The 16,119-nt window shown below is 37.3% G+C and overlaps 1 protein-coding gene across 6 annotated transcripts in view; it reads right to left on the minus strand.

The window, feature by feature from the left end:
* gbf1 (golgi brefeldin A resistant guanine nucleotide exchange factor 1) overlaps positions 1 to 16,119 on the minus strand; it is a 266,769-nt gene that overhangs the window by 30,964 nt on the left and 219,686 nt on the right. For all 6 annotated transcript variants that reach the window (XM_073025342.1, XM_073025339.1, XM_073025341.1 and 3 more), the window contains 8 exons: positions 15,438 to 15,531; positions 13,589 to 13,765; positions 10,649 to 10,713; positions 9,490 to 9,613; positions 8,412 to 8,483; positions 7,899 to 7,993; positions 7,082 to 7,235; positions 4,446 to 4,671 (listed from right to left, as the gene is read on the minus strand). In XM_073025342.1, the coding sequence (XP_072881443.1) occupies positions 4,446 to 4,671; positions 7,082 to 7,235; positions 7,899 to 7,993; positions 8,412 to 8,483; positions 9,490 to 9,613; positions 10,649 to 10,713; positions 13,589 to 13,765; positions 15,438 to 15,531 (1,007 nt within the window). The remainder of the gene's footprint in view (positions 1 to 4,445; positions 4,672 to 7,081; positions 7,236 to 7,898; positions 7,994 to 8,411; positions 8,484 to 9,489; positions 9,614 to 10,648; positions 10,714 to 13,588; positions 13,766 to 15,437; positions 15,532 to 16,119) is intronic.

Genomic DNA, 16,119 nt, shown 5'->3' on the forward strand with positions numbered 1-16,119 from the left:
AAAAAAAACAATATTCATTATTGTAAGGTCACAGCATAAAACTGCAACTAAAATCCTGAAATAGTAATAGAAAATGGCAGTGATACTCTGTAGATCAAACAGTATCAGTGGAAAGACAGGGTTAACACTTCAGAACCATGGTCTTTCATCAGAACTAGTAAAAGGTTTCAGATAAGGGGAAGAGTGAAGGGAACAGAAGAATATCTATCAAATCACACACAAGAGAAAATCTACAGATTTTCAAGCAACACACCCAAAATGCTGGAGGAACTCAGAAGGCCAGGCAACATCTGTGGAAATAAGTACAGTCGACTACGGGCCGAGACCCTTTGGCAGGATTGGAGAGAAAAAGATGAGGAGTAGACTTAAAAGGTGGAGGAGGGGTGAGGAGAAACACAAAGTGATGGGTGAACCTGGGGGGGGGGGGGGGGGGCAGAATGAAGTAAAGAGCTGGGAATTCGATTGGTGAAAGAGATACAGGGATGGAGGAGAGGAATCTGATAAGAGAGAACAGAAGGCCATGGAAGAAAGAAAAGGTGGTGGGAGCACCAGAAGGAGGCAATGGGCAGGCAAGGAGATAAGGTGGGAGAGGGAAAAGGGAATGGGGAAAAGGTGAAAGAGGGGCATTACTGGAAGCTTGAGAAACTGATGTTCAAGCCATCAGGTGGAATACAAGGTATTGTTCCTTCAACCCAAGTGTGGCCTCATTGCAACAGAAGAGGAAGCCATGGATTGACATATCAGAATGGGAAAGGGAAATGGAATTTAAATGGGTGGCCACCGGGAGATCCCACTACTTCTGGTGGACAGAGCATAGGTGATCGGTGGAACAGTCTCCCAATCCACGTCACATCTCACCAATATACAAGAGGCCACACAAGGAGCATTGGATACAGTAGATGACCCCAACAGACTCAGAAGTGAAGCATCGCCTCACCTGGAAGGACTGTTTGGGCCCTGAATGGTAATGAGGGAGGAGGTGTAGGGGCAGATGTAGCACTTGTTCTGCTTGCAAGGGTAAGTACCAGGAGATCGGTGGGGAGGGACGAATGAACAAGGGAGTCACACAGGGAACGATCTCTGCAGAAAGTCTGTGACAGGTTGGAGTCAATTGTCCAAGTGGTAGAAATGCTAGTGACACTGACTAATAGAGGTAATAAGAGCTAGTGTAAACAGGCAGATGAAATAGGCAGGTGAAGCAGCATTTGTACTTCTTCCAATTTTACACAACATTGCACAAGAACAAGCAAAAGCAGTAGGCCAGTCAGCCCCCCCCGAGCCTGCTCTGCCATTCAATAAGATCACAGCTGTACTAATGCTGGTCTCAGCATCACTGTTCCTCCTCCCACCCACTCGCCCCCCCCCCCCCCACACCATATCCTCTGATCTCTCTGCCTTGAATACATTCAATAAATCTGCATCCAGAACTTTCTGGGGCAAAGAATTTCAATGAGTCACAAGCCTCAGAGAAGATATTCCTCCTCATCTCAGTTTTTAAAAAATGACCCCTAAATTCTGAAACTATGAGCATTATGTCTAGATAACCTCACAAGGGAAAGCATCCATTCACCACTCACCCTGTCAATCTCCTTCAGCAATTTCATCAGTAAGTTCATGATTCAATGCTACGTCATACTGATCTCTGTCTTTATTCTCCTACTGTGTTCCAATGAAGACCAGTGAAGCTTACTGGAAAGCACCTCATCTCTCACTAAGAATGCTCGACACACAAATCTAAATATCAAATTCATTTTCAGGTATCTCGCCTTACCTGCTTGCATCTGCAATGGCCACATCTGTTGCAAGTTATTAACCTACAACATTAATTTGGCTTTCTTTCTTCATAAACACTACCTGATCTGCTGAGTATTTTCAGCATTCTCTTTTATTACAAATCTCCAGCAATTACTGTGCATTGCACCTTATTGTTCTAGCATAGCTTTTCTGTTGTCCACTTTCATTCAACTCCCAAAAGGGGTCCCCAACATTTTTTTATGCCATGGAACACTACCATTATCCGAGGGGTCCGTAGACACCAGATTGAGAACACCTAATTTACACTCTTTCAGTTCTATCTAATAAGTATGCATCAAACCATCTTAGAAATCACCAACAGCATGTCACATGGACAATCTTGATTTCCATCCCAACAGATACATCTCCTTTTCCTTCTTTCCACCACTCTCCTCTCCAACTTGTGGCAACTTCAGTTATGGTTGCATTCTAACTTTTCTCACTTTGATGAAAGGTCATCAACCTGATACTTTGTACTCTGTTTTGCTCTCTGCAGATGGCCTGCTGAGTATTTCCAAAATTGCTCTTTTTTTTGGTAGATTCGTATAATCATGTGCATTTCAGCAAGCAGCAAAATGGGAAAAGTGTTAAAAATGTTTATGAACTTGAATACTTAAGTTTTGAATTAATTAAAATTCACCAGGTATGGCTCAGCCTCCACTGTTCCAGTCTCCGTACATCCCTCTCCTGATAGCTGCAAAATTTGCTCCTCCTTCAATACTTCCTTAATACCCAATAACTTGTGCCACTTGTGCTAATTTCACTTACTTCAGTTCAGCCATTTTTTAATTGACAGTTTTGTGAAGCATCATGTGATATTTTTCTTTGGTTAAGATATCTACCATAATGAAGTTTACTGCTAAACTCTCAAAATGGAGAAAGAGGAAAGACAGTATATACAGAACCTATAAAACAAAACAGGAGCAAATAATGTGTATCTTCTTCAAAGCGAGAGTGGGCAAGGTGTTGGGTGTATTTAAAAGAGGTGGATAGGCTGCTTAATTGGTGAGGGCATCCTAAGTTACGGGAAGAAGACAGGATAATGAGGTTGAGAGGGAAAATAATCTGCCATGATCATATGTGGAAATGGGGCTGAATATCCTAATTCTTCTATATCTTATTGTCACATTCCATTATTAAAAAACCTCAGTGTAATCATGCAAGTTTGGTGAATCCACTTACAAAATAATACTATAAATCAGGATCCAGCAAAAGAACTAAAAGCCAAGAAAGATTAATTGCATTATTCACTCTTAAAAGTAGCCTTCATCAAAACTCATCCCAAATGATGTTCAAGTGCCCAAGAGGCAGAAGTTCCCAGATTTAAGCCATTTTGTTGTACTTTCCCACTGCAGGCTTTCACTAAGAGGGAAAAGAATCATGGAGCATCTCCTTTCTGGTTTAGCTGTCATGTGGTACTCATCACACTGGAACCATGCACATTATAGAACCCCGCTGATCACCAGAGAATAAATACTGCTACATTCCATGTGTTTACTCCACTAAATTTGTCCAATTTCAGCCAAAGGCATAGAACCCCATATTTGAACTCTTGTTAGCCTTCCAAATCTGAGAGTGAAACCAGTGAGGAAAGACCCATAGGAAAGTCTCAGTCTGCTGCAACCTCATTTGGGTTTGATGTGCAGTATCTCAACAGTCATAGGTAATTGTATATTTATACACCAGGCCTCCTGGTATTGATTTACACTGAACATCTGATATGTAGAAGCCAAAACTATACACCCCTTGCAGCGACTCATGTCTTGTTTCAGATGCAATGGGAGAACACCAGACAGATATCAATTACTGCAAAAAAGGTAAATTTGAATCACAAATACTCAGGTTCAGTTGTAAACTTTCTTTGACTCATTAGTCTCAAATCTCATCACAGAGCAGTTCACCCTGCACATTAACTTGTAGTCTAAGGGGATGACATTGAAGGAAAAAAATCAGCAAGTCTAGATACTTCCAATGAAAAATATAAAAATTCTGGGCATTTGATGAGGAAAATACGCTGCTTAAATATAACTCCTATTATTAAAAATGTCAATAATTCTCTATTACAACATAGTATGTTTCAAAAAAATATCCATCTCATGTTTAGTGTGAGTACACATTTGGCCAAAATAAAATTTAATTAATTATCTGCAATTTTAATTTCCGCTCTAAGCTTACAAAGACTCATTAAGAAATACTTAGCTGCCAATTTCCTGTTAGGGACCCTTGAAAAATACAGGATTTCCATTTTTTTTTAAAGTAGCTAATTGGAATACTCGCCTATCGATATATAACATTTGCCACTTCCTATTGTTGTTTATAGCAACAAGCTCAGCTCAAGGCTCAATGACTGAAATTAACTATAATCATTAATTAATGGAACTCTTACTAGATCAATGAGAATTTCCAGAATATATCACAGCACTAATTAATAAGGTTTCGTTTACAGTTAGTAGCTGAATCACTAGCTATCTAATTTCACTTTGTGTCCTTGTTTTCAGTTTGTTTATCCCCCCACTACCTTTTCTGCATCTGTTTTGTCTTGAACAACTAAATGAAATGAAGCAAACACCAGCTGCTTGTTAGCAGATGAAGCTTAACTTTACATAACAGCAGAGAGGCTTCTCAGTAATGGGGTAATTCTGGAAATTAACCTGCGTCATGGTTATCGGCTCCAGATGCCATCTGTAGAGCAGGTGGAGGCTTGACTCCTGCCCCAATACATTCTAAGAGAGTAAACAAGGTACACCAGTCATCACTCGAGTGAATGTTGGCAGCATTGGTCTTCAACAGCTCGTGTAGCCCATAAGCAATTTGACGGCTCACTCTTGATAAGACAATCGGTTTCATCATGAGCAGGACTCTCAAGGACAGAAGGACCTGAAAAATAAATCAAAATATTCCTTACAAAAAATAATTCAGGTCCTAGTAGTTGAAGTTCAAAGTAAATTTATTATCAGTATACATATATGTCACCAGATACAACTCTGAGATTCACTTTCTTGCAGGTATACTCAATAAACACAATAACCATAATAGAATCAATGAAAGTCTGCACCAACAGGGCGACAGCCAATGTGCAAAAGACGACAAACTGTATTTGCAAATACAAAAATAAAGATGTAATAATATTAATGATAATAATATGAAAAACACCAGAAATATGCTGAATTGAAAGTAGTAATTGAAAGACTGTGGAACATGACCAGGTCATACATTGTCCTGATAATAGTATCTTCGAGTATCATCCCAAAGGCACTACACAAGAGTATTAAACAACCAGCAATTTGTATGCAAATCTTCAGAAAGCCACAATACCAAACACCACCAGAATAGTCTGAAAGTTCCTAGCAAACGAGAACTGAACGTGCTTGGCTATGCCCACATCTCAGATTTTACCAGCTTGAGCTGAGGAAAAAAAAATAAAAGGAATAATAATAGTAACAACTAAGCAATCAATATTGAGAACATGAAATGAAGAGTCCTTGAAAGTGAGTTTCTTGGTTGTGGGGCAAGTGAAATTGAATCAAGTTATTCCCTTCGGTTCAAGAACCTCATGTCTGAGGGGTAATATAACTGTTCCTGAACCTGGTGGCGTGGGTCCTGAGTGGCACCTCTACCCTTTTCCTGATGGCAGCAGTGAGAGGAGAGAATGACCTTGGTGGTCCCTGATGATGGATGATGCTTTCCGGCAACAACACTCTATGTAGATGAGCTCAATGGTGTGTGATGGACTGGACCACATCTACTACATTTTCTATGATTTCCCATTCAAGGACATTGGTGTATCCATACCAGGCTGTGATGCAGCCAGTCAACATACTCTCCACTACACATCTATAGAAGTTTGTCAAAGTTATGGACGTCATGCTGAATCTTCACTAACTTTTAAGGAAGTAGAGGCACTGATGTGCTTACTTCGTAATTGCACTTGCACGCTGGACCTAGTACAGGCACTCTGAAAGATAACATCTAGGAATTTACAGCTGCTGACCCTGTTCACCTCTGATCCCCAGATGAGAACTGGTTCATGGACCTCCAGTTTCCTCCTCCTGAAGTCAATGATCAGTTTCTTGGTCTTGCTGAGATCGAGGAAGAGGCTGTTTCTGTGGTACCACTCAGCCAGATTTTCAGTCTTCTTCCTATATGCTGATTCGTCATCACCTTTGTTTCAGCCTACATCAACAAACTTAACTATGACATTGAAGCTGTGCTTTGCCACACAGTCATAAGTGGAGCAGGGGTAAAGTGAAGAGCCAATGAAATGGCATCTACTGAGGATCTGTTGGTATGATAGGGAAATTGGGAAATTGGAATGGATCCAAGCCACTTCTCAGGCAGGAGTTGCTATGTTTCATCACCAACCTCTCAATCACTTCATCACCTTGGATGTAAGTTCTACTGGCTAATAGCCATTGAGGCAGGTTAGCAAGTTCTTCTTAGGTGCCGGTATAATTGAAACCCGGTTGAAGCAGGTGTGTACCTCAGTCTGTCCAAGTGAGAGATTTAAAGATCTCAGTGAACTCTCAAGCCAATTGATCAGTGAGTCTTCGGTACTCTGCTAGGTACCCATTTCTCATGTCAGCCTCAGAGATTGAAATCACAGGGTCATTGGGGGCTGTGAGAGTTTGTGATTGTTCCATCATGTTTTGACAGTCAAAGTGAACTCATCTGGAAGTAAAGCCATGTTGTCATCGATGTCACTTGATTTCACTTTGTAAGAAGCGTTAACATTCAAGCCCTGTCACAATTGTTGAGCATCCTGTAATTAGAACTCACTTTATACAATGATCCATAGGAAGAATTGAGAGAAACTTCACTGAATGCTGTTGAACACTCAAGAACAGTCAAGGAGTTTACAATAATGTTCCTTATTTTTTAAAGGGAGTTATATTTATCAAAGAAATATTACTTTGGGTCAGATTTCATTGGATAATTCCATTGATTCCAAACCCAGCTTCTGGCTCCTTACTGTTTAAACAGCATTAGCCTAATACATCCAAGCAGGTACTGTAAAACCACAATACACTGGACTCGTTGACAGATTTTAAATCCCACATTTGTCAATTTACTTCAAAGATTTATATATAATAATAAAAGTAATTGAATAAAAGGAATATTATAATTAAGAAATGAAAAAGACAAATGATCTGCACTGATCAACGTTATAAAACTCCGCAATTCTACATTGCAAGGTAAATTCACAGATTCCTGAGTATTCAAGATTGATTCAGATTCATATTAAAGAAAATAAATGTTAGTTTTAATTCAGCTCTGTATTTCCTCATACCTGTGAACTGATCTCTTCTCTGCGTAGTAATCTTATTGCCAGCCTTAAGAGACCTACAACTGCTCTTTCAACAAGGAAGCATTGTTCTGTGGCATGAACAGTCAAATGGTAGAGATGGTCTCTTACAGTTTGCCAGACACAGGAAACACGGTCTCTATAGGAAACAATAATCAAAGGTATCAAATGAAAACTGCAATTGTTTCACACTTAAAATTACTCAAGTAATCTATGAATGTGGAAGAATTCCCAAATAAATCACCACCTGCTCTAGGTACATAGTCATTAGTGGCCCTTTAGCAATTTGGTCATCATCAGTTTGATAAATCTGAAGATCACCAAGCCATTGAGAGTTAGCTTGGGATTCTTTTTCTGGTATTTATTACAGCGACAAATGACATTTACCTCCATTGGGTATTAACTCTGCGATGTAAGGCATCTGATCTTAGTTATGTTTACAAAAAACCAAGATGCTGGAAATTCAGAGGAAAACCTCTCACTTACACACATCCAAAGAGGAAACCTCTAATCAACCCTCTCCTCTATGACCTTTACCATTCTCTCTCAGCTGACACTACTACTTGTGTCATTCAATTCAACAGATGGTATCCACACTCTCACAAACATTCTCTACTTGATCTTCAACTTTTCTCAGTTCTGGCTAAAAAAAAGTAATTGGCTGTTGACATCAATTTTATGTCTTTCTCCATGCATGCTGCCTGAACAACTAGCTACTGCCAAGAAATCAGATCTATATTCCGCTTCTGAGAGTAATCCTTATTGTGCAACCACATGAAATAGCCCGGGTGTTCCCTTGTACCTGTTTTCCAGCACTATCCTTAGCAGCATCTCAAGGCAAAAAGCTGCATCTTCCTCATCATAGGTCTCTTCATCAGGTGTCACAGAAATGAGAGCCTAATGAAAATACAGGTGAAATAAGATACTTTTAAAGGAAAGCTGCCTGAATCAAAGCATGAAAGTAAAGTTCCAAACAAGAAATACCAAAATTAGAACTGCAAGGATTATTAAGAATGAAAGATGGCCAATCTAGCACATTCTGGAGAAAATTGTCGTGTGGTAGATTTGTACATTGCCATAGTGTATAGTTGTACAACACAAATAAACTGATGAAATAGATTAATAAATCTTCCCGAATTAATAATATTCTCATCCTCCAAAGGACTTGGGTCTTCCATAAATTAGCTTGCCTGACTGTAGCAAAAGGTCTGAATAGAATAACTCAAATCAACAGGTAAACAAGTGACAAGGGACAAGACAAGACAATGACACGAGCGTGACATTTCCCGTTTTGGATTGTTTACAATAATCAAACCTTCATCAGCTCTTGAAGAGACTCCAACTGAAGGAATTTGCTTTCTGTAATCAGCTTCTCAGGATCACATTGCTGGAATAAAAGTTAGAAGATGATAAGTCATAACTAATGGACGTGGAGACATCAATACTGCAGGTCACTGCACAGTTATTTGACTAGTAAATACCTTTAATGATAGATCATAATTCTGTCAATTAATATGAAATCATTTGAGATCCAATCAAATTTCATTTACAAATCCCATGAAGTTGGAAGGACAGGATACAATAAAGATTTCTAATCAATGCATGGCCATTCTGTAGAATTTGCACAATGAAACAAAAACAAACTGATTTGAGACTGCTCCTCTTTAGAGCATTAGCAAAGTAAAATAGTGTTATTGCCACATGTTGAGAAGATGGCCCCTCTACGCCTAAAGGATGGGAGGGGAAGAATATAGTACTGGTAGATTCTATAGAAGAATAGCAATAGAGGGGCAGGTAAAAGATTAAGTGTCACTACTGTGAATGATTTGTTAAACAGATCTAAAACTCAGCCTAATGCATTTATATATTGGCATATAGGAATTTTGATCATGGCAAGTTAAAAATTCTATTTCCAGAGCTCAAGTTCACTATCTCATATAGGCACCACATGCCAATATGTACATCATGTAATTTCAGAGTCTTGCACTAGAAAATTACCCTTTCTTTCATAATAATAATAAAAAGGCAAGAAGATACAAGGACTTTACATCTATAGATATTAAGTGATTTTAACTAGGGAACTAGTATAACCACTATGGAAAACTTACTCTTATTCTCTTGCTAATCTATTAAAAGACACTGATAAATATTAAATAATGAATGTAACAAAATGGAAGGTGGTAAAAAGCTGAATGAAAGCAATGCAGCAATTCTGTATAGACAAACCAAGTTGAAAAAAAAAACCATTTTCCATTTCCACAGCAAATTTTTCCTTGAAGGATAACTGACATTCAATATATTAGAAGCTATAAAAGTCTACTAAATTTTAAACATCTTGCAAAGAAAAACATGGACATCTTCCAGGCAGTTAAGCAGCATTAAGTTTAATTTACCTTAATGCATTCCAGAGCTGCTTGTTTGGCCTCTTCATTCTCTATAGAGGGCCCCCTTAGACCAGACTGTTCATTACCACTTAGTGTGAGCCAGCTAACAAAGCTCAGGACTGTAGATTCACCACTACATTTCAAAACAAAACAATTTGCTTTAGCTGCAAAGAACTTTCAGATGCCCTGTTTGTACAGAAATTTGACAAAAACAGCACAAGAGGTTTTACGGTCTCTACACAATAAATGCTATCATAGTTGTTAAAACTGTGCTCAATGTTTGTGAATCACATTTAAAACCAGTCAATATTACTCAAAGCTATTTAACTTTGATGAATTTTGAACTGCACTGTTTAAGACCAAGTAGAATGAAGTGTTTTCCTATCAGCTTCTATAAAATTTGTAATAGGATTGAAATAAATTATTTATTTAAGATGGTAGATTTAAACTATACCAGCTTAATGTCTGACCGAATCATTCCTTCAATTTCTATTGCCACAAAAGCTACTATAACTGCTCATGGCCAGGGAAGAGGTACAAGGACATGATCCTAAAGAACTATTAAGGAAATTATCACTGTTTCTGTGACTCTTGCTGCAAACAAAAGTAAAATAACAAACTATCAAAACTTCTTTTCCCACCTCTAGAGTTATGTATTCTGTCAAATTGTCCCATAGTTTCAAAGAGCCATTAAAAATGAAGGCATTTTAAAACAATATGTTATTAAAATATTAAAATTGAGAAAAAATGTGACTAGATGGAACGAGACTGTGCTGTGATGAAATCCGAATTACACTCAACTAGCCATTTTACACTCCAATAGTTATCGAAATATCCTGGTCCACTTTACCTCCTGACCTATCACCTACCATTTATCCCTTTCCTCGTTAATTTTACCCTCTTCACCTCATTCACTTTTCACTCCTCTTCTCAATCTATCTTCCGACAGCTTCGCTTGATTTTTTCTTCTCTTCCCTCCCCAACTCATGCCCTGCTCTCTGCTGCTGTGTATCCAAGTCTATTTTACCCATCCTAACTTCAATTAGCATGAATACATAATATATTTTTTCCTTTCCTTCACTCCACAAATGAACAATGCAGTTTAAAAGAATTCCTTGTGCAACATCAGAACTATTTCATCAATCAGTGATGAAATTATGCCTCCTACCGATTTGAGGGAGTTTCTTCCCGCTGGAGTGAGATTTTTCCATTGGGTTCCACAAAGTCTTCTACCTGCAAAAACAAAGATGCACTTGCTAACAAAAAGTAAGAATCATAATTGGTCAGTTTAGTCTAAGTACTTTCAGAACTCAGGTGACAGTACAGTAAGCTAATCTTTTTAATAAAAAAGGCAAGGAAAATACATGAGTATATTGTGTGCCTGCCTTGTTGGAAATTCAAATCTTGCCCTGAAATGTTTACTATGTTTGCTACATGCCTGCTAAAAATTTTCCATAATAAACAATCCAACATCAACTGGTAATCTCTTGACTTTAAGTACAGCACTTCATCTGTTTTTAATGCAACACCACAAAATGACAGTTAAAAAATACATGCAACATATTTACACAGAATTTTTAAAGTAGCTGAACCATAATTGGCTACTGAGGTAAATTAACATAGTTTATTCACAGAATAAGGATTCTCTTCCAATGACACATTGGTTAATTCATTCAGAACCAATGCGGTAAGATTTTAGTCTGGATTTTCCAAATCTGTCTCCAGTGAAAGTTCAGCACAAGCCCTAAAGAAATTGCAAACAAATATTCACACTGAGGTAATATGAGAATGCTAGAAATATTTATTAGGTCAAGCAGTATCTGTGAAGAAAGAAACAGTTAAGGCTTCATGACATCCTAGCTTGCCTCAGTTGTGATGTAACTTTACTAACCCAAAATACTAACTCTTTTGCTCTCCACAGATATTGCTTGCCCTGTGAACAGTTCCAAGATTCTCTCCAATTACCTCGAAGTTATATAACCCTCCCCATCTCTCTCATCTTCCAGACTAGGAGACGAGGAAGACCAAATAAGAAATCATAAGACGTGAAGTAAATGCAGTTGAATAAAAGGAGTGAGTGATTTCAAACTGGCTTTAAAAATTGATGAACTATGATCTGAACAGCAGGTGGCAGTACCATCTCAGTATAAGCACATTCACAAACATTAATTAGCTTCATCTTACATAAAACTCCTCTTTATTAAATACCTTTTTATTCTTTCCACAATGTAATAAGAAATATTTAGTCAATAAGGACAAAACTAAACCAAAATATCATTCATTACTTAAGGTAAGGAAAAATAGTGAAATTAGCAGATTTTTCAAACCAGCTTTTTAAGCAATTTCACCACTTTCCAATCCCACTAAAATCGCAACCCATTATCGAATGTCAGTGTATGGAGTGCTTCTCCATTGAAGGTTGGAATCTACTAGTCATGCATGGTGTTACTCATTCATTCTGAAGTCAAAGGTCATCTCTCTAACTCCAGTGACATGATGTAAGGTATGCAGTATTTCTCTTTACAAACAAAGCTCACAGGCTTTATTCAAACATTATTGTTTTCTTTTAATAAACCCCTGTCAAAATCTCAGTGGAACTCACTACTGGCCAGAACTCAGTAATCACAAACCCCTCCAATGTAATGTAATTTCTGTGATTTAATTCTTCAGCTTGGGCTGTGCGTCACGTGGTTGAAAGAGGAAAAGATAGTGTCACGCTCAGTACCAGCTTTTATTAAAAACTCATGTATTATAATTCAAATGTATATTGTAATCCAAGATTTACGGTAAGCACAAAGAATTTCTGCCACATCACAGAAATAAAAGACATGACTTGTTCGCTATCTATTCATGCTTCAATCATTCGAAATGAATAGAAAATGCTGCCCCAACACTTTCAAATAAATCTGTAATGCCAGCCACCATAATAACATTTTGCTGAACAAAACATGGATGTTTCTTTTCCTCCAAGAGCACAACTGCCCAGACATTAAACTTGAGTTTGAAGTGATTCTGCTGGGAAAACAAGTTAGCTCATTTTCATTGAAATCACAAATTACATCTACAACAATAGACATTTTAGTGATTTATTACTTGAAAAGCTGGAATAAACAGAACTCACACAACTACAAGGTAATTTAGTACTTAACAAATTTCATATAATAGCAATCAGTTAATGTATCTGAGATTAACAGCTGGCTCAGGTTTCAGAGTGATAAAACTAGCAATCCGAAGCAGTAATTCCTTAAATTTCTATTCTTATTCACAGGAGGGAAAAATAATGAATATTCCCCATTTTCCATCATTTCATCCATGGCTTCTTTTAGCAAGCTCAATGCAAATTCCAGAGGTAGTATTTCAACATTTTTATTTCTTATCCTCTAACAAGCACTACTACCTTTTCAGAAATTCCAACCATGCCCATTTTCCCCACCCAGTCAATATTATTCTCTTCCACAATTCACCATGTGGTGTCTAATGCCTTTTTCATAGCCTGGCTGCAATCACCAGGATATGCTACCTAGATCTTTGCACTCCTCCGGTTTTTAACAATACCATTAAATTTATTAGCCACCTCTTTTTATGATTGTGTGCTGCACGAAGTTAACAACCCTAGTTTGAAGTCAATGGGTACATATCCACAGCATTTGCAGCCTGCATATTTGTACAACTTATGTTTAATATATATTCATGTACTTGCACAATTACAAATTTTCACTGCAACATTTGTACAGAGCATTCCTGGCTATCAAAGGCATGAAATAGTCAACAAATTTGATTCAAGAAAAAAAAAAATTTTTTGTTTGGCCTTAACTTCAGTATAGCATGAAATTAAGTAACTAAAGGAAGCAAATTTTAACTGGATTATCACCCACCAATATTCTTAACTCATTTTATTCTGTGTTAGGATTGCATTTTAATACAAATTTACATGCTCTGGTCACCATCAATAACTGTCTAAATCTTTTTACCTGGCAAAAATATATTTCTTTATATTACATCATAATGGGCAGAAATGGCCATTAACATTAGCAGAATTTGTAAGTGGATCAACTCAAGTAATCAGCATACTTTAGTAACAACAAATTACTCCCGATGAAGTCCTCACCTCTACCATGACCTTGGGCAACAGCTCAGCACGGAAAAGTTGTAGCATTGCATCCATAATGTTCTTCCATCCCTCTCTAAGTATGTCACCATGACGATGTGATAAACTAAACACAGTCTTGGCCGCTAGTTGAGCCTTCATGTTACTACCAAAAACATTCGGAAGATTCTCAACAGACTGTGGAGGAAAAAAAAGCACAATTCAATTGATTAGTGGCCAAAAAAAGCCCAGAAAAATGTTACATTTCATTTAATTAAAAGGGTTGAGTTTGAGATGATAGACATCACATGAAAAACTATAAACTGAAAGAGAAAGATTCAGCCAAAGACAAGCTTCAAGTTGGAGTGATGTAGATAGGAAGTAGAACAGAACAATGCAGAGTGCAGAAATACACAAATTAGACCATAGATTGGAACAATGTAGCTCATGATATAAAAATCCACAAATGTATTTTAATAAGTAGATAATATGCACTTGAGTGTTATGTACTTTCGAGATGATACATACCATCACACAATATTAATATTACAGATTCCAGTAATCTGACCAGTTTTTGAAAGCCATGTGATCCTCAAAGTAAACACTACTGTATGTATAGTTAAAACAGGTGAACTCAAAAATCAGCACTGAGGTACTTATGGAAAAAAAGTACAGAAATATTGAGGCCCTTTCCTCCAAAGAGCTAACTGAACTTTCCTTCCTTTGAAAGGGCATAAGTTTCCGACTAATTCAAGAAACATCTTCTCTCTACCTAGGAATAGACCAAATTCATGCAAAGTACATGCTTCTAACAAGAGTAAAATCTAAGAATATCAATGAGTGATCTACACCCTCTCTGTACTGCTCCCAGTGTTATATTATGATGGATCTGTACCCAACAGAATCGAACCCTTGGGTCTAGAGCTGGAAAATCTCCTGGACCTGAACTCTGGTTCAAAAGACAGAATTAGGCTGAACTAGGTTCCTTGTGGCAGACCTAGTAAAAAATAAGCCTAGAACCTTGAACTAGCAGAATCCTATTTATCCAAGATGAGCAAAAAGTCAGGATCAAGCTGATTGCCCTTCTCATTGTTACCATCTAACACAGAAAAGGTACTCGAACTGGAATTAGTTTATTATACCTACATTGTACTGAGATACAGTGAAGTACTTAGGTTTAAGGCCATTCATACAGATCATTTCAAGACACAAGTACATCAATATAGCACAAGGGGAAAACAGTAACAGAGTGCAGAATATAGTATTACAGTTACAGAGAAAGTGCAATGCAGGTAGTCGATAAGGCACATGGCCATGATGAGGCAAACTGAGAGGTCAAGACTTCATCTTTTAGGGCTAGAAATGTGCAAGATTCCTAGTCTTTAGACTCTCCTGGTTTTACATGAAAATTGGCATTCCACTGGATCAGCCAGCTTCTTTATAAACCACAGAGTGTCCTCTACCACATTGTGTTTATGACAACCCTTTGTCTAAAGGATACATGGTAATAATATGTGTAATACTTCAACAGAACAGAAAATATTCATCATAAATATTATATCATAATTAAATCAACTGCTATTAATCACATGGAATTAAAAGGTTTAAATGGGATTAATAGAAGCTAATTCCTGTATTTCTTGATTTAAAAATCTTCATTATTGATGTTACCAATGGCAGAACATGTAAATAGTTTCAATACACACAAAACGGTGGAGGAACTCAGCAGCTCAGGCAACATTTATCGAAGGAAATGAACAGATGACATTGCAGGCCGAGACCCTAAATGAGGATGGCTTCAGTTTCAGTGATGTTCAGGACACACCCTCAGGAATTTTGTGAAGCAATTAAAGTTTTTTAAAGCACCAACCTCACTGCTAAGAGCTGTAAACTTGCATAGGGAAATGATAAGGTTGTCAAAGACATCACTTAATCCATAATGAGCCGAGATCATTGCACATTTCCTGTATAGAGGAGAAAGGGAGGCTGATGACTATACATAATAACATTGTTCTAACTACATAAAAGGTTAAAAAGCATTGAGTTATTACTTGATTATACATTTAATGGTTGAAAGTCCTAAATTAATTTGTGTAATTTCAAGGAAATCCAAGAGATTTGTTTTAAATCATGACAATTTCAGTGAACAATATTGAAAAGCACATGTTTTAAGATCCCCAAATAAACTAGCTTTCTACTCTTTCTACTTAAATTATTAAAGTGGTCATAGAAGAGAAAGCAAAAGCTAATGATAGAAAAAACAGCTCATTTAAATTCTTCTCAATTTTTGATTTGAGGGACACTGATTGTCGAATCATTCTAATTTATTGAAGATTAATTACAGGTATGACCTTCAAATAAATCTCAACAGGATTGGATACAACACAGAACTATAAGCATTAGTGCTGCTGGAATCTCCCGTGTTGGAAAAGCAACAAAGTTGATTAAAGCAAGAGATAAATCAACATGCTTCACTTAGTTAAATGTCTTCTTTTTGATATCCAACATGCATACACACACCAGCTATTACTATTTTGCAAGAATTAATTTCA

Source organism: Hemitrygon akajei, chromosome 21, assembly GCF_048418815.1.
Source record: "Hemitrygon akajei chromosome 21, sHemAka1.3, whole genome shotgun sequence".
Classification (NCBI taxonomy): domain Eukaryota; kingdom Metazoa; phylum Chordata; class Chondrichthyes; order Myliobatiformes; family Dasyatidae; genus Hemitrygon; species Hemitrygon akajei.